The 19,547-nt window shown below is 39.7% G+C and overlaps 1 protein-coding gene across 1 annotated transcript in view; it reads left to right on the top strand.

Moving 5' to 3' along the window:
• The window catches only part of Rmnd5a (required for meiotic nuclear division 5 homolog A), a 64,203-nt gene that overhangs the window by 9,177 nt on the left and 35,479 nt on the right, over nucleotides 1–19,547 (top strand). Inside the window, exon 2 of the mRNA XM_004660509.2 lies at nucleotides 16,327–16,469. Within this exon, the coding sequence (XP_004660566.1) occupies nucleotides 16,327–16,469 (143 nt within the window). The remainder of the gene's footprint in view (nucleotides 1–16,326; nucleotides 16,470–19,547) is intronic.

Genomic DNA, 19,547 nt, shown 5'->3' with positions numbered 1-19,547 from the left:
TCTTGTGCATGGAGAGAGAGAAGAATCTGTTTTCATCCTTCTACAGATACGTATCCAGTTTTCCCAGCACCATTTGCTGAAGAGGCTGCCTTTTCTCCAATGAGTATTTTTGGCATTTTTATCGAATATCAGCTGGATATAGCTACCCAGACTTACATCTGGGTCTTCTGTTCAATTGATCTACATGTCTGCTTTTGTGCCAGTACCATACTGTTTTTGTTATTATGGTTCTGTAGCATAGGTTAAAAATCAGGCATGGTGATACCACTAGCCTTATTTTTGTTGCTCAGTATTGTTTTAGATATTTGAATTTTTTTGTGCTTCCAAATTAATCACACTTAACTGCTGATCTGTCCCTCCAGCCCTCTGCTATCTTTTAAGTTTTCCATATTTGTGGAATCCATAAAGACTTAATATTACCCAGTTATTGATATCTAAAGATACTTGGGAGGAATGGAGAAGAGATTCCTTAAAGAAACATGTCCATGGCCCTGGTGCTCCAGGAACTTGGGAGCTGATGAGCCTACTCCCAAGGCTCTATATTGCTTAGAGCAATAGTTGTGTGCCTACAGTTGAGGCCTCCTCCATTTGTGAACCATTTGGATCGAAACTCTATCTGTACTGAACTGCTAAATAATACAATATGACAGGACTTACACAGCACTTATTTTTAATATTATATTTTTATTTAGTTATTAGAGAGCGAGAGAATGGGTGCACCAGGGCCTCTAGCCACTGCAACAAACTCCAGATGCATGCATCATCTTGTGCATCTGGCTTCAGAGGGGTTGAACCTGGGTCCTTAGACATTGCAAGCAATCTCTAGCCCAGCATTTTTTTCTAATTTTAATTAATTTATTCTTTTTTTTTTTTGAGGTAGGGTCTCAAAGTAGTCCAGGGCTGACCTGGAATTCACATTAGTGTCAGGGTAGCCTTGGACTCACCACGATCCTCCTACCTGTGCTTCCTGAGTGCTGGGATTAAAGGAGTGTGCTACCATGCCCAGCTTATTTTATATTATATTACGTATGATCAGTCCTCTAGAGATGGCTGGAAGTATTGTGGAAGATATTTGTAGGTTATTTGGATATGCCTGTTTGTATAAGCACTTAAATGTCAACAGAGTTTGGTATCTGCTAGGAATCCTGAGGCCAGTCTATGAATGAGAAGGGATGACTGTGCATAGGGGCTTGAGTTCTTGCTTTGTCACTAGACTGGTTATACAGTCTTAGCCTGTTTTTGTTCTTTATAAACTAATAGTCTGTCCTACTGAGCTATGGGAATGAAGTGAATAATAAATATGAGCTGGCTGATATCTACGAAACAGGGTAGACCTTTTATTTGTATAAGACAGGGTATTACTAGTTAGCCCAGGTTTGCTGGCACTCTGGATCCTCTTGCTTCAGAGGAGCCATACCACCATGCCTGCGTAATAGTGTGTGCCTTCGAGCAGTGGTGAACACTGTTGTCATTGAGAGAGTTTAACTAGCATTTGGTTGTTGTTAGTGGTAATAGTTTACACTTAGCAATCTGCTGGATTTTACAATGTAAGTAATACTGAAAAAGTGCAGCTCTTCAAGGCACTTATTTGGAGAACTCAAGCTTTTATATTTGAAAGAAAAAAATCCAAGGCTGTAGCACAATATGTAATTAGAAGTACATGTTTTGTTGAGACAAATGTTGTTAATTCTGAGACATACATAAAGGAAAAACCTTTAGAAAAAATTGCATGACTTCTGGTTAAGATGGTGGCATAGGTACCATGCTAAAGCAGCCTGGGGGGGGGGGAAGACCAAAAGAACAGCAAAATACACAGCTTTACTAAAAAGCTAGGTGTATAGGAAATTGAAATGGCAGTGGGGAAGTGGAAGAGATCCAGAGTATCCAGAGCCCGCATAGGCTGGCAAAAGCGGCCCTGGCAGGTCTGCCGACCATGGCGGCAGCGCACCAGAAAGCCGCCAGGCTTGGCTTGAGATGCAGGAAAAGCCAGGTGAAGGGAGCTTCCACTCACACTGGCGCTCTCTGCAAACTCAAGAAACGTGAAGGGAGAGCGGCAGTTTACAATGGAGGAACAGAGCCTGTGCCCAGCTCCAGCGAACAGAGCAGTGGTCCTGGGACCCGCCCACGCCAACTTGAGCTGAGAGTGGGACCCAAGCAGGAGCAGAGTCAGGTAGCAACATCAGTGGCTCCGGCACCGGCAACAGCAGCCCCAGTGACAGCGGATCTAGCAGCGGCAGCTTCAGCAGCAGCAGGGGTGATGATCTGCAGGGCCACAGTTGCCAGGTTCAGTTTGCCCTGCAGGAAAAGCCAGTGCCCAGCTCGAGAAATCAGAACAGTGGCCCAACGACCCAGCCAGAAACTTCACTGAGACCAAAATCATCCAAAAATGTAACTGGGATTGCACCAGGGAAGGGTCTCACTTGGTCGCAAGCTGACTTGGATCCCTCAACAGACCAGAAATCTTAACCTCTTTGTTGATAGAGGATCTGGTTGTTTTAATACCTACTCTTATATACATACTCGGTGCTGTTTTTGATTGAATGTGTACAGTGTTTAGTTAAATTTTAGAATCTACCTATGTTTATTCCACTCAGCCTACTTGAATGCTCCCATAGCAGGCAGACACAACCCCTAGGAACACCAATGTAGATACTCTGAGAGTCTTAAGAGCCACACCTAACACCTTAAGCTCCTACCCTGAAGATATATAACATCAGATCAATTGATATAGCTAAGAATACCCAGCTAGCTAGAAAATCCAAGCATTAACTTAATCCAAGATGCAAAAATATATACATTATAACACAAGAAACACTAAAAAGCAAGACAATATAAATCCACCTAAAAGTATTAATGCATCAAAAATGAACTCCAGTGAGAACGACTTAGAGGAAATGCCTGAGAAAAATTTCAAAAGAATGATTGTAAATATGTTCAAAGAACTCAAAGAACAAATCAAAGGAGTCAGAGAGGAAATGAGAGGAATCAAGACGCAGGACACCAATTTCATGAAATAAAGAACGCAATAGAAGACATAAATAAGGAAATAGAAATAATAAAGAAAAACCAGTCAGAATTACTAGCAATGAAGAACACAGTTAGTGAAATAAAAAACTCTGTAGAAAATCTCACCAGTAGAGTGGATGAAGGAGAGAACAGAATATCTAAGCTAGAAGACCAGGTGGCAGATCTAATGTAGTCCAACAAAGAAAAAAACTAATAGAAAAGTATAAATGGGAATTTCAAGATATTCGGGACACTATGAAAAGATCAAATATAAGAACTCAGGGCATAGTAGAAGGAGAAGAATTCCACTCCAAAGGCATAGTAGGTGTCTTCAACAAAATCATAGAAGAAAACTTCCCCCAAATTGGAAAGAGGTGCCATTGCAGATATAGGAAGCCTTTAGAACCCCCGCCAGAAAACCTGGGAAGAACCTCTCCTCACCATATTATAATCAAACTACTAAACACACAATCCAAAGGAAAAATATTGAAAGCAGTTAGAGAGAAAAATCAAGTTACCTAAAAAGGCAAACACATCAGGATTACAGCAGATTATTCAACACAAACTTTAAAAGGCAGAAGGGCTTGGAGTGATGTATTCCAAGTTCTGAAAGATAACAACTGTCAACCAAGGTTACTTTATTCTGCAAAGCTATCCATTCAAATAGATGGAGTAATAAGGACATTCCATGACAAAAGCAGGTTAAAGGAGTATTTGAAGACAAAACCAGCTCTACAGAAAATACATGATAGAATCCTCCATGCTGAAGAAAAGGAAAAGCACACACATAAGGAACCTGGACAAAACAAGCAATACTCAAATACTAGTTAACACAAGAGAGCACAGGTAGAACCAGAACCACACACACACACACACAAAATGGCAAACATAAATACACACCGTTCAATAATATCTCTTAATATTAACGGCCTCAATGCCCCAACAAAAAGACATAGGTTTGCAGATTGGGTTAAAAAGGCTCCAAGAAACTCACCTTTCTTCAAAGGATAGACATTATCTTAGGGTGAAAGGTTGGAAGATGGTGTTTCAAGCAAATGGGCCTAGAAAACAAGCAGGGGTTGCTATCCTAATATCTGACAAGGTAGACTTCAGACCAACGTTAGTCAAGAAAGACAAGGAAGGTCACTTTATATTGATTAAGGGCACACTCCAACAGGAGGACATTACAATCCTAAACATACATGCACCTAACTTGGTGGTTCCCAAATTCGTCAAACAAACACTATTAGAACTAAGGTCACAGATAACACCAAACACAGTGGTAGTGGGTGACTTTAACACCCCACTCTCACCAATTGACAGGTCATCCCAGGAAAAAATAAACAGAGAAGCATCTGGACTAAATGAGGTCATAGAAGGAATGGACCTAACAGATATATATATAGGACATTTTATCCAAAGGCTGCAGAATATACATTCTTTTCAGCAGTACATGGAACATTCTGTAAAATAGACCATATATTAGGACACAAAGCAAATCTTAACAAATTCAGGAAAATTGAAATAATTCCTTGCATTCTATCTGACCACAATGGAAATAAACTACAAATCAGTAGCAAGAATGGCTATAGAGCATACACAAAATCATGGAAACTAAACAATACAGTACTAAATGATGAATGGGTCAATGAAGAAATCAAGAAGGAAATCAAAAAATTTATAGAATCAAATGATAATGAGACCACAACATACCAAAATCTCTGGGATACAATGAAGGCAGTTCTAAGAGGTAAATTTATAGCCTTAAGTGCCTATATTAAGAAATTAGAAAGGTCGCAAGTAAACGACCTGATGCTTCACCTTAAAACCTTGGTAAAAGAAGAACAAGGCAAACCAAAAATCTGCAGATGGGAAGAAATAATAAAGATTAGGGTAGAAATTAATGAAATAGAAAAAACAACAACAAAAAAAACAATCCGAAGAATTAATGAAACAAAGAGTTGGTTCTTTGAAGGGATAAACAAGATTGATAAACCCTTAGCAAATCTGACCAAAAGATAGAGAGAAGAGACACAAATTAATAAAATCAGAGATGAATAAGGTAACATCACAACAGATTCCAGAGAAATTCAAAAAATCATAGGGACATGCTATAAAAGCATATACTCCACAAAGTATGAAAATCTGAAAGAAATGGATGATTTCCTTGATTTATATGACCTACCTAAATTAAATCAAGATGACATTAATCACTTAAATAGACCTATAACAAACATGGAGATCCGAACAGTTATCAATAATCTCCCAACTAAAAAAAGCCCAGGCCCAGATGGATTCACTGCTGAATTTTACCAGACCTTTAATGAAGAGCTAACACCATTGCTTCTTAAGCTTTTCCAGGAAATAGAAAAAGAAGGAATTCCACCAAACTCCTTCTATGAGGCCAGCATCACCCTGATACCAAAACCAGGCAAAGATAAAACAAAAAAAGAAAATTACAGACCAATCTCCCTCATGAGCATAGATGCAAAAATTCTCAACAAAATATTGGCAAACAGAATACAAGAGTATATCAAAACGATCATTCACCCTGACCAAGTAGGCTTTATCCCAGTGATGCAGGGATGGTTCAATATATGCAAATCTATAAATGTAATACATTATATAAATGGGTTGAAGGACAAAAATCACATGGTCATCTCATTAGACGCAGAGAAAGCATTTGACAAAATCCAACATCCCTTCATGATAAAAGTCCTACAGAGACTGGGAATAGAAGGAACATATCTCAATATAATAAAGGCTATTTATGACAAGCCTACAGCTAACATATTACTAAATGGGGAAAAAGTGGAAGCTTTTCCACTAAAATCAGGAACAAGACAAGGGTGTCCACTGTCCCCACTTTTATTTAATATAGTTTTGGAAGTCTTAGCCATAGCAATAAGGCAAGAGACACACATAAAAGGGATACAAATTGGAAAGGAAGAGATCAAGTTGTCATTATTTGCAGATGACATGATTCTATACATAAAGGACCCTATAGACTCTTCTAGCAAACTGTTAGAGCTGATTAAAACCTACAGCCATGTAGCAGGATACAAAATAAATATACAGAAATCACTACCCTTCATATATGCTAACAACAAACACACAGATGGTGAAATCAGAGAATCATTCTCATTCATAATTGCATCAAAAAAAAAAAAAGTACCTTGGAATAAACCTAACGAAGGAAGTAAAGAATCTCTACAATGAGAACTTTAAAACTCTCAAGCGAGAAATTGCAGAAGACACAAGAATGTGGAAATGCATGCCTTGTTTTTGGATTGGAAGAATCAATATTGTGAAAATGGCAATATTACCATAAGCAATCGACACATTTAATGCAATCCCTATCAAAATTCTAAAGACATTCTTCATGGAAACATAAAAAACAATCCAAAAATTCATTTGGAATCACAAAAAACCTCGAATATCTAAAATAATACTGAGCAACAAAAATAAGGCTGGTGGTATCACCATACCTGATTTTAACCTATACTACAGAGTCATAGTAACAAAAACAGATATGTAGATCAGTGGAACAGAATAGAGGACCCAGATCTAAGTCTGGGTAGCCATAGCCAACTGATATTTGATAAAAATGCAAAAAATACTCTTTGGAGAAAAGACACCCTTCCAGCAAATGGTGTTGAGAAAACTGGATATATATCTGTAGAAGGATGAAAATAGAATCTTCTCTCTCTCCATGCACAAGAATTAAGTCCAAATGGATTAAAGACCTTAACATCAGACCTCAAACTCTGAAACTGCTAGAGGAAAAAGTAGGGGAAACCCTCCAATATATTGGTCTTGGCAAAGACTTTCTGAATACAACCCCAATTGCTCAGGCAATAAAACCACAGATTACTCACTGGGACCTCATGAAATTACAAAGATTTTGCACTGCAAAGGACACTGTGAATAAAGCAAAGAGGTAACATACAGAATAGGAAAAAATCTTCGCCAGCTATATATCTGATAGAGGATTAATATCTAGGATATACAAAGAACTCAAAAAGTTAAATAATAAGGAATCAGATAAGGCGATCAAAAAATGGGCTATGGAGCTAAATAGAGCATTCTCAAAGGAAGAAATACAAATAGCATTTAAGCATCTAAAAAATGTTGTACGTTACTGTCATTAGGGAAATGCAGATTAAAACTACATTGAGATTCCATCTCCTGTCAGATTGGCCACCATCATGAAAATGAATGATAATAAATGTTGGCGGGGATGTGGAAAAAGCGGAACCCTTCTATACTGCTGGTGGGAATGCAGTCTGGTCCAGCCATTGTGGAAATCAGTGTGGAGGTTCCTAAAACAGCTAAAGATTGATCTGTCATATGACCCAGCTATAGCACTCCTAGGCATATATTCTAAGGACTCATCTCATTTCCTTAGAAGTACGTGCTCAACCATGTTTATTGCTGCTCAATTTATAATAGCTGGGAAATGGAACCTGCCTAGATGTCCCTCAACTGATGAGTGGATTATGAAGATGTGGCACATTTATACAATGGAGTTCTACTTAGCAGTAAAGAAAAATGAAGTTATGAAATTTGCAGAAAAATGGATGAATCTGTAAAGGATTATACTAAGTTAGGTAACCCAGGCCCAGAAAGCCAAGTGTCACATGTTCTCCCTCATATGTGGATCCTAGCTACAGGTGATTGGGCTTCTGTGTGAGAAGGAAAATACCTAGTAGCAGAGGCCAGTAAGTTATAAATGAGATATAATGTGAAGAGAGAGGAAGGGAGGAGGGTGCTTAATAGGTTGGTATTGTATATATGTAAGTAGAATGATTGAAATGGGGAGGTAATATGATACAGAATGGAATTTCAAAGGGGAAAGTGCAGGGGGGAGGTATTACCATGGGATATTTTTTATAATTATGGAAAATGTTAAAAATTGTGAAATGATAAAACATAAAATGAAATTAAAAAGGGGGGCTGGAGAGATGGCTTACAAGCTAAGGTGTTTGCCTGCGAAGTCTAAAGGCCCTGGTTTGATTCCCTGTACTCACATAAGCCAGATGCACATGATGGCGAATGCATCTAGAGTTCATTTGCAGAGGCTGGAAGCCTTGGTGCACCCTTTCTCTCTTTTTCTATCTGCCTCTTTCTCTTATTCTCTAAAATAAATAAAAATTTAAAAATTTGAAGAAGAAAAAAAATTGCATTAAGCTGGTGTGGTAGCTCATTCTGCAATCTCAATATGAAGAGGCTGAGGTAGGAGGTTCACTGAGATTGGGGCAGGTGTGGCTACAGTGTGGTTCTGGCCTCAAAAAAAAAAAAGTTGGTAGTTGCATGAAGTGAGAGATGGACATTGTTTCAGTTGGACTTTATTAGCACTACACTCAACTAAGCTAATCTGCCTGATTCAGTTGAAATTTTAGATCATGTAATAAGTACTTATCACCAACTACTTGCAGAAATTGGTTGTGGAAATGACAAAGGATGAGTGTTTTAAGAATTCCGGAATCAAGGAAATGAAGCTGGTGTGAATTTTAACAATGCTCTAATGTCAGGCTATCAGGCAATATATATATGCATGCACATACGTACACCAAATGTTGGATGAGTGGTAGGGAGAGGCAAGAAAGTGTGGAATTGTAAGTAGACTGGGAAGGCAATGAAGGCCTTTGGGCTGGCTTCGGCACATTTCAATAGGAATGGGTAGGGACATGACTGGAGACAGATTGTCAGTAGTATTTAAGTAGGATTGAAGTTGGGAGTGACGTTTGACTTTGATTGGAGGTGCAAAGACAGGAAGTGTCAGCCTAGATCTGATCCAGTGAGGGTTTGTCCTTGGGTGGTGGAAATTTAAAAGGGACTAGAATGAGGAATCTGAGAGAAGGACTTACCAGGACTGGGTGCAAGGATTCTGGCAGAGTGGGAAGCAAGGGCTGGAAAAATAACAAAGATTAACCTAAGGTTTTGACATGAGTGACAGGTAGATAATTATGAAACTAGGGACTAAAAAATTTAGAAGAAAGGGAAAAAAAACAAACTTCGGCTTGATTTTTTTTTTTTTTTTTTAATGTGAAACCAGGTTTAAATACAACAAGAAACCTTATGTGGTTCAGCTGTTCATTTTAGAGCTGGAGATCCTTAGAGATGAAGTCTCACTGTTTTGATTGGAAGTCTTTAAGGATGATCATTACTGTCTGGTAGGCATTTAAAGTTGTACCTGGGTATCTTTTCTGCTCTATAGTTTTCTCATATACTGTGAAGCCTTTCTTTTTCTCCCAATGACAGTCATTGGTCTAGTTCACTGCTCCAGGGGTATTGTTAAGTTTATACCATGTAATTTAGCTGTGTATAAGTTTCCATGGTGAATATTGAGAATTAGATGGCCATGTTTCCCATCTTCATTTGATTTCATAGGAATGATAGACAAATAACTATTTACAACAAAGTGTGAAAACCCTGACTGGGAAATATAGGATGCTGTGTAAACAAATATTTTTCAAATACATTGTTTCTGTGAAACTCTGGACATAAGTCCTGAAATGGTTAGGTGGGGAACCCCAAGGGTCGATCTTGGAAGTCTTAGCTAGTCATCACAAACAAAAGAAAACTCAATCATGTCTAATTTAGTTTGGCAAATATCCTTTTTTTTTTTTTTCTGGGTAGGGTCTAGCTCTAGCTAATGCTGACCTGGAATTCACTCTGTATTCTCAGGGTGGCCTCGAACTCACGGCAATCCTCCTACCTCCGCTTCCCGACTGCTAAGATTAAAGGAGTGTGCCACCACATCAGGCAAATGTCTAGTTTTTTTTGTTGTTGTTGTTGTTTTGTTTTTCGAGGTAGGGTCTTACTCTGGCTCAGGCTGACCTGGAATTAACTATGTAGTCTCAGGGTGGCCTCGAACTCATGGCAATCCTCCTACCTCTGCCTCCCGAGCACTGGGATTAAAGGCGTGCGCCACCACACCCGGCTAAATGTCTAGTTTTTGAGGAGACACTGACTTCTGGATTCTGAAAATATTATACCTAAAATAAAAGGCCTTGGCTAGGTATGGTAGTTCATGCCTGTAATTCCAGCACCCAGGAAGCTGAGATAGGAGGATTATTGTGAATTTCAGGCCAGCCTTGACTACAGAGTGAAACCAATATATATATATATATTCATTCTATTCTACTGAAAAGTTTGTTTGAATTTGTTGTTGTGGACTCAAACATGCTGAGCAAGTACTCTACTGTTGAGATGTATACAAATGAAATTATTTCTCCATTTGTTGCTTCTTTGCTTGGTTTTAACATGTTAATTCTTATTTCCTCAAGTCATGATGTGACCTTTATAATGTACTTGTTATCATCAATGATTATATTATCTCTTTTGTCCTGCTTGTATATGAGGTCCAGGAAGTTTATCACAATGAAAGACACAGTGGGCATAAGACTTCATTCTGGGTGATAAGTGGTCTGCTCTAGTTATGGTAAAGATATTTGTAAGTCCAGTTTTTTGAGGCCGGGTCTTGTTCTAGCCCAGATTGACCTGTAATTCACTATCTTGTCTCAGGGTGTCCTCAAAGTCATAGTGATCTTCCTACCTCTGCCTCTGGGATTAAAGGTATGTGCCACCACACCTGGCAGTTCCAGTTTTACATCTAGGAAGTTAATCTAATTATATTTCTTAGAAGGGTAGTCTAGACACAGGTTGTGTTTTCATGGAAAGATTGAAAGAACCTTAGAACGGGCTAGGAGATGGCTAAGTGGTTAAAGGTGCTTGATTACAAAGCCTGCTGGTCCAGGTTTGATACCCCAGTACCCACATAAAGCCATATAGTGACAAGGGGCCCTGGTGCACTCATACTCATTCTCCTTCTGTCTCTATTCTCATTCTCTCTCTCTCTCTGCTGAGAAAGAAAGAAAGAAAGAAAGAAAGAAAGAAAGAAAGAAAGAAAGAAAGAAAGAAAGAAAGAAAGAGAGAACTTTAGAGCTTTACCCCTAGGACCTGGAAGTTTGGTAATGTCTCAGTCAGTCTGGTCATTTTAGTGATTTTTCAAGGCTGTTTTTCCCTTTGGCTGCTTTCCATCAAATCCATTTGAAAATGCATTAGTGGATTCCTTTTCTCTGAACAGGGCTTTCCCAGGGTTCTCTTTCAGATTATTCCATTATACTTCTTTGGGCTTCCAGATTGTCATGCATTGTTTAACAATACAACATACTCTGAGAAATGCGCTGTTAGGCGATTTCATTATTGTATTGTTGTAGTGTGCATGCACACATCTAGATGGCATAGCTTCCTACACACCTAAGCTATAGGATATAAGTTATCCTATGAGTGTCTGTGTCCTGTTATATTGACTGAATTGCCACTGACTGTCTCCTTGTAGAAATTATTTTTCTTTGAGAATGCCAAGAATGTTTCAGTGTTAATTAATTAACCATATGCAATCCTGTGTGTCATATACAAAATTGAAAACCAAAGGAGAGGAATCTGCAGACAGTACTGGAGAGAGGAGGAGGTACTAACAGCACCAAACTCCATAAGTCTAGGTTGTTCGTACTTGAAAACGCCAGTGAGTTTCACTTCAAGGTTGATGCATGGAAACCTGGTCAGGAAATTCCAGATGAATACTCTCCAGCTTAGCTTTTTTATTTTATTTTATTTTTTTATTTTTTTGAGGTGGGATCTCACTCTGGTTCAGGCTGACCTGAAATTAACTAGGTAGTCTCAGGGTAGCCTTGAACTCATGGCAATCCTCCTACCTCTGCCTCCCAAGTGCTGGGATTAAAGGTGTGTGCCACCACGCATGGCTTTTCTTTAATTTTTTTTTTAATTGAAGTGTATTTTGTTACCATACCATTCTAAAATGTATTAATTCAGAGGTTTATACTGTATTCACATATGTGTGCATCCTTTCTTTAGTTCACTCACCATGCTTCCCTCCCTTTAGCTCCTTCCAACGATTAATCAACTTCTGTTTCTATGATTTATTTATGCTGGACGTTCATATAAATAGAGTCACAATATGTGGCTTTTGTGTCTGGTCTATTGCAGTTACATAACAGCATTGTTTCCTCTATACCATATGTAATGTGTTCCATTGCTTCCTTTCCTTTCCCTCCCTCCCTTTCTTTTTTTTTCTGTTTTAATTTATTTGCAAGCAGAGAGAAATAGAAGTGAGACAGACAGAGAACAGGTGTGCCAGGGCCTCCAGTCACTGCCAACTCCAGGTGCATATGCCACTTTGTGCATCTGGCTTTACATGGATGTTTGGGAATCGAATTTGGGTTGTTAGGCTTTGCAGGCAAGTGTCTTAACTGCTGAGTCATCTCTCCAGCCCCCCCCTTTTTCAGTACTTCTTTTCCTGACTGAATCTATTGTATGTTTTTGTCACATGCTTTATTTGCCCTTTTTTATTTTTTATTTTCGAAATACTTTATTTATTTATTTGGGAAAAGGGGGGGTGGATAAAGAGAATGGGTGTGCCAGGGCTCCAGCCACTGCAAATGAACCCCAGATGCACGTGCCACTTTGTGCATCTGGCTTATGTGGGTCTTGGGGGAATCAAACCGAGGTCCTTTGGCTTTGCAGACAAACGCCTTAAACGCTAAGCCGCTAAGCCATCTCCCCAGCCCTGTTTACCCTCTCAGTTGGACATTTGCGTGTTCCAGCTTTTTGGCTGTTATGAATAATGCTACCAACATTGGGAACAATTTTATTTGTTTGTTTTTTTTTTTTTTTTTTGTCTTTTGGATGGAAGTTACAGTTCTCTTACATTTTTTCCACTTAGGGATGATTTCTGGGTCACAGGTTAACTATCTGAAGGACTGTCATATTATTTTATATAAGACTTAAATTTATCCACAGCCTTTGCAACAACACTAAATTATCATCTCTTTTTGTTTGTTTTCAAGGTAGGGTTTCACTTTAGCCTAGGCTGACCTGGAATTCACTATGTAGTCCCAGGGTGGCAAAATCATGATGATTCCTTCTATCTTGCCTCCCAAGTGCTGAGATTAAAGGTGTGCACCACCACACCCAACATCTTTTTTTTTTTTTTTTTTAATCTGACAGAAAGAATGAGAATGGACACCAGCAGAGCCACTAGCCACTGTAAACAAACTCCAGAAAAATGCTTCATCATCTGCATCTGGTTTTACATGGGAACTGAGGAACTGAACTCAGGTCCTTAGGCTTTGCAGACAAAGTGCCTTAACTGCTAAGCCATTTCTCTAGCTTCATCATCATTTTTTTTATTTTATTTTAATTTTTTATTTATTAACAGACATAGAGAGAAAGACAGATAGAGGGAGAGAGAGAGAGAATGGGCGCACCAGGGCTTCTAGCCTCTGCAAACGAACTCCAGACGCTTGCGCCCCCTTGTGCATCTGGCTAACGTGGGACCTGGGGAACCAAGCCTCGAACCAGGGTTCTTAGGCTTCACAGGCAAGCGCTTAACCGCTAAGCCATCTCTCCAGCCCCATCATCATTTTTCATTGTTGCCATATTTTTGGGTATGCAATAGTACCTTATGTAGTTTTTATTTAATTTTTCCTATGATTATATTAAGCTGCTTTTCATGTGCTTATTGGTTATTTATGTATCTAATTTGGAAAAATGAGGGGCTGGAGAGATGGTTCCGTGGTTAAGGTGCTTGCTTGCAAAGCCTATGGGCCCAAGTTCGATTCCCCATTACCCACGCAGCACCAGATATACAAGGCAGAAAGATGTCTGTTCCATTCCTTTGTTTATATTAAGAGTATGATTTGGAAATATTTTCTCCTAGAGTTAGTCAATTTGGCTAAACTAGCTAGCCAACCAGTCCTAGGGATTCTACTGTCTCTGTCTTGCCAGTGGTGGGATTACAAATTCTTGCTGATACATGCCTTTTATTTTTTGAAGGGGGGCTGTTGAGGTAGGGTTTCCTGTAGTACAGGCTGACCGGGAATTCACTATGTAGTCTCATGTGACCTTGAACTCACAGGAATTCTCCCACTTCTGCCTCCCAAGTGCTGGGATTAAAGGCGTACACCACCACACCTGGCTTTTACATGGGTTCAGGGGATCTGAATCCAGATCCTCATGCTTGTGTGGCAGCCACTTAACCAATTGAGCCATCTCCCCAGCCCTAGCTTTGTTCACCATTAATCTACATTCTTACATGTCTTAGATATTTGCAGGCATTGTTCAAATGAGATTGTGGAGTTTAGAATATACAGTAAGAACTTTGTTTCCCCTGGGGGTGGGCTGCTTATGTTTTGTTGAGGTGGAGGATGACATGCAGAAATGGTTAAATGATACATAATTGAGTTCTAGAGGAGTGGTGGAGAGAACAGAAATTACAGGTATTCAGAAGAGAGAGTAAGTCTGTGGACAAGGAGGCTTGTAGAGGAAGTGAGACCACTGAGGTTAGGTAAGGCTTAGTGCAAACAGAGCAGAAGTGTCCAATACTGAAGTAGTTAGACTCTTTTAGTTCCAGTGGGACAGAATTAGCCATTATATTAACACAAGTAGGAAGCACCTGATTAACTTTGTGTGAGTGTATGCAGATAGACTGTCTGTTTTGTCTACGCCATATTGGACTGGTCAGTGTATGAGCACTCCTTGAATTTTGCTTGACTTTTTACTTCTCTGACCCAGGCCTACTGTAGTCTGTCATCACAGTCCCTGCAGCCTTCTAGCCTGGATTTTCTTGAAAGCTTATTTTTTCGTGGTCATGGATGATGTCCATGTTGTAAATGTAATAGCCAGTTCTCACGCCACATCTTACTCTGCTTGATTTAACAGTTAAGACAGGTGGTTATTTGTTCTACCTTAACATGTTTCCTGTTGCTTGGCTTCCTCAGCACCTTCCTTGATTTTCCTGTCCCATCAGTCAGTGCTTCATGAATTTCATTTTATCTCTCTGAGGGCTGAGTTTATAGGCATAGACCACCATGCCCAACTGTTGCCTTGTCTTGGGATGTCTCCTCCTCCTCCAAAGGAGCTATGTGTCTAATTGCTTCCCTTCTTTCATGTCTGCAGTTGAATGTCATTTGTTCCATGGCTATTCACTGTTTTGGCTGTTGATTGATTCCCCCCCCCCTCTTTCTGGTTTGGTTTTTTGAGGTGGGGTCTCACTCAAGCCCAGGCTGACCTGGAAGTCACTATATAATCTCAGCAATTCTCCTACCTCTACAGCATAAAACCAGGCATTGTTGCATGCCTGTAATCCCACCACTTAGGAGGTAGACACAAGAGGATGAGAAGTTCAAGGCCAGCTTTGGCTATGCAAGGAGCTGGAGGTCACCTTAGGCTGTATTAGAGCCTGTCTCAAAAAAAAGGAAGAGAAGCCAGGCATGGTGGCACATGCCTTAATCCCAGCATTGAGGAGGCAGAAGTGGGATTGCCCTGATTTCCAGGGTACCCTAAGACTACATAGTGAATTCCAGGTCAGCCTGGGCTAAGTTGAGATCCTACCTTGAAAAACCAAAAAAGGAAAAGAAGAAAACCATCGAAGTTATATAACACTGGGTAGAGTTTGAAAGGCCAAGCTGGGTTGCTTATTGAGAATGTGTAGCTATAGATAATTGGTAAATAATCCTAAGTGGACTTTAAACTTTTAAAAAATCTATTTATTTATTTATTTATTTATTTGAGAGGGGAAAGAGGCAGGGGGGGGGGGAGGGAGGGAGGGAGGGAGACAGAATGGGCATGCCAGGCTTCCAACTGCTGCAGACAAACTTCAATTGCATGCACCACCTTGTGTATCTGGCTTACATGGGTCCTGGGGAATCAAATCAAGGTCCTTTGACATTGCAGGCAAGTGCCTTAACCACTAAGCCACCTCTCCAGACCCTTATTTTACATTTTTAATTGAATAAGTGACTTAGACATGATTTTTATTATGGAAATAGCTTATTTCACACATCTTTGTTCATTTATTAGAGAGGGAGAATTTCATGCCAGAGCTTCTAGCCACTGCAAACAAACTCCAGACACTTGTGCTACCATGTGCATCTGGTTTATGTGGGTTCTGGGGAATTGAACCTTGCTCCTTAGGCTTAGCAGGCAAGCACCTTAACTGCTAAGCCATCTCTCCAGCCCTTATTTCACACATAGTCATACTCCTACATCAGTGAGCAACTGGGAGTAGCTAATTTTAAAGTAATGCTCCTATTTCCCAAAACAAAGAATTATTCACTTGACAAATAGTCTATGAATATGACCTTCTGCTTTAAAGTAGGTACTGATTTTCCTTCACTTTCTTCCATCTTTTGTATTTCTAGGGATCTAGTTGAAATTTGCTATTTTTGGGTTTGCTTTAGTGAGGAACCAACCTTTTTTTTTGTTGTTGTTATTTGTTTTTTGTTTTAATAGGCCAAGATGCTGAACTATCAGGGACACTTTCACTTGTTTTGACACAATGCTGCAAACGAATAAAGGATACTGTTCAAAAATTGGCCTCGGACCACAAAGACATCCACAGCAGTGTTTCTCGAGTTGGAAAAGCCATTGATAAGGTATGGTATTGAAGGAAATACTTTGTGTTTTTAACATCCTTCTATAAGGACTTTGATAGTCTTTGTATTTTGTGCTGTTCCTTTTATCTTTGCTTTTAACAACTTTCACAGTTATGGTTTTGCTATGCTGTCCTTACTAATTGTTCTTTGTTGCTATTATTTAAGAAACAAGAGCAAGAACAAAGTAATACAAAGACCCCTTTCTTTTTATAGCCTTGTTGTGTATCTGTTTGCAAAAGTCCTGATGAATAAACTTCTAGAGAAATGTTAAGCCAGTATGTGGGAGTTTGTTTACAGGAATGTTTGGCTACCTTGTAAGTAGTCCTCTGGCTTTGGCTCTTTGTGTCTCTTCAGGGATGATTTTAGTAACACCCTTGCAACTGCCCCTCCTGCCCCATCCTAACTCTTGTCTCTGTTGGTGGGGGGGGAGGCATGCTACTTGATTTTCCTTAGTCCTGCCTTCTGTGCAAGTAATTGAGTCGGTGTTTTGCTGCCAGGCCAGTCACTTTCTCTAGGTGATTTTTTTTTTCTTGTGACATTTCTTGAATACCAATCCTTGACTTAGTTTTTGACTCCTGAGCAGTTACCGTTTTTTAGCACTGGGCCAGTTTTAACCTGTGGAGTTCATAGTCCTAGTGGAGCTTTAGAGGAGTAGCCCAGTTACTATCTGATACCTTCAACTGTTTCACCCCTCAGAGGAATGGCTACTGGTCACATGCATTTCTGTTCACACTTAATAAACTTTTGGGAGGGTAGGCAGAATTTGGAGAGAGCACTGTGTAGCAGACATGCTTCCAAAATGGTTCTTGGTTGCTTAGTCTGTATGCAAAATTGTGTAGCTATAACATAGATAAGAGAAGTATTGGGAATCTAAAAAGTGAGTGCATCTGACTCTTGGGCAGGTTCCACTTTTAGAAATTATTCTATAGACTCCTAGTTTTGAAAGGCTCAAGGCTGCCTCAGTCAGACAGCTTCTAAGGAGATACTGTTCCTTGGTGGGTATGATGGCAGGAACTCTGGGAATGTGTTTAGTTTTGTGATGCTTAGAAATTTTAGTGGCCTTCCAAGGTGATGGCATTGGATCAGTGATGGCAAAAGCTGGGAAGGTACTAAGTATTCTCTGAAACATCTTTGAGATGTAAAGCCTGTTTGGTAGCTCAAAGCAAGTGAACAGTGCTCTGGAAGTAGATTTATCATCAAACCGATTTAAGGTTATGATATTGGTGGTCATCTGTTGGTAAATAAAGTGGTTAGTGTGGCTTAAGGAGTATGGAAGTGGTGGTGAACACCTGAGAGTCTTAAGTCATGAGTGGTTGAGAGAGAAACTCAGTTTTTCTGGTGGTACTTAAGATGTTGATGGTTAAAGCATTCGTGTTGTTCTGATGGTTGAAACCATAGAGAAACCCAGGATGTTCCTGGGGGACAGCTCCTTGATCACCAGGCCTGCTACCTGTAGTTAATGACAGAGGGTCATATCTGGACAGCCAGGCCAGAGGTGCCATGACAGTGAGAAGGGTTAATGCTTCCAAGGCAATCAGCATGTCTGGGGAAAGATCCTGGTGCTTGCAATAAATAAATAAATAAATAAATAAATAAATAAATAAATAAATAAATAAATAATGAGGGTGGTATCAGCAGGCATACTTCCTGGGTATGTGGGTGCTACTGACCAATATCAGAACAGTAGGAAAAATTATTTACCAGTTGTATATTGTGCCTCCAGCAGGGTAACCATATTTACCTATGTCCAGCTTATGTCTGTTGTTCTGTCATAATTATTATTTGAATTCTCTTGCTCTCACCCTCTTGCTGCAAGTGACTTGCTGGGCATGTCTTCTTCAGATCCAACAGGTTTTGAAAAATATGGTTGTCAGATATTTCTTAAAATGTTTTTATTTATTTAAAGAAAAAATGAGAGAGTGAGTGTATGGGCATTCCAGGGCTTCCTGTCCTCAAATGAACTCCAGATGCATGTGCCACTTTGTGCATTTGGTTTTACATGGATACTAGGGAATCGAACCTGGGACGTTGGTGCAACAAGCGCCTTCAGTTGGTCCATCTGTCAAGCCTTGTTGTCAGATATTTTGACCTATCTTTTAGGCAAAGCAGTTAGGTACACTTACTCTTTGAAAATGGATATCTAGGGCTGGAAAAATGACTTAGCGGTTAAGGAGTTTGCCTGCAAAGCCAAAGGACCCAGGTTCAATTCCCCAGGACCCACGGTAGCCAGATGCACAAGGGGGTGTGCGCATCTGGAGTTCGTTTGCAGTGGCTGGAGGCCCTGGCTTGCCCAATCTCTTTCTCTCCCTTTTTTTCTGTCAAATAAATAAATAAAAATACATTATTTAAAAAAAGAAAATGGATATCTAAAGAGCACATTTACAGTGATTTACATCTTGACATTGGGGGAGTCATGGCTAGGTCATTTGAAACAAATGTATTTTTATTCACTCTTAACCTTTTTGAGAACTACTTTATTCTTAATGTGCTTGATTTATAAGGACCTTTTTCAAATAACTATTTCTGAAACTAGTTTCTTCCAAAAAAAATCATGTTCTTATGAAAATCATGTCCTAGGTAACGGATTCTTTTCATCCATCATAGAAAAGTACATTATTTAATTGATAAGTTCCAGGATTATAGTCCAGAACCCTAGCACAAGCTTGACTCTTTCAGCTTAGTTCTCCCGCATCTTTCAGTGTGTTCTCCCTGCACTTTGACATTACTTGCCTCAGGTGAGGAGGAAGCCATTTCCCCACTGGGTATACTTAGCCATTGTGAACAGGCTTGTTACATACGTGAGAAATTTTGCATAGGGAGTTATTACATACGACTCCCATGACTTAAACTCCTGTAGTCTTAACTTGAACCTGGCAAATTTGTGTAAGCTCTGGGAAGCTTGTTGTGAAGTCTTGGGCACACTTAGGGCTGAAACTATTGTGGTCCATAGCTTGTGAGAAGCACAGCAAGCAAGCCTGAGCAACAAAATGGAATGCCACCTGACAGCCTGTGAATGCCATTTTATGGACATACCCTCCTACCTTCACAATGTGGCAGAGAAGCCAGTAGCTGCGGGTT

The sequence above is a fragment of the Jaculus jaculus genome, chromosome 6, assembly GCF_020740685.1.
Source record: "Jaculus jaculus isolate mJacJac1 chromosome 6, mJacJac1.mat.Y.cur, whole genome shotgun sequence".
In the NCBI taxonomy this organism is placed as follows: Eukaryota; Metazoa; Chordata; class Mammalia; order Rodentia; family Dipodidae; genus Jaculus; species Jaculus jaculus.
The sequence above is the reverse complement of the archived record's forward strand: the minus strand, read 5'-3'. Positions and strand labels throughout refer to the sequence as shown.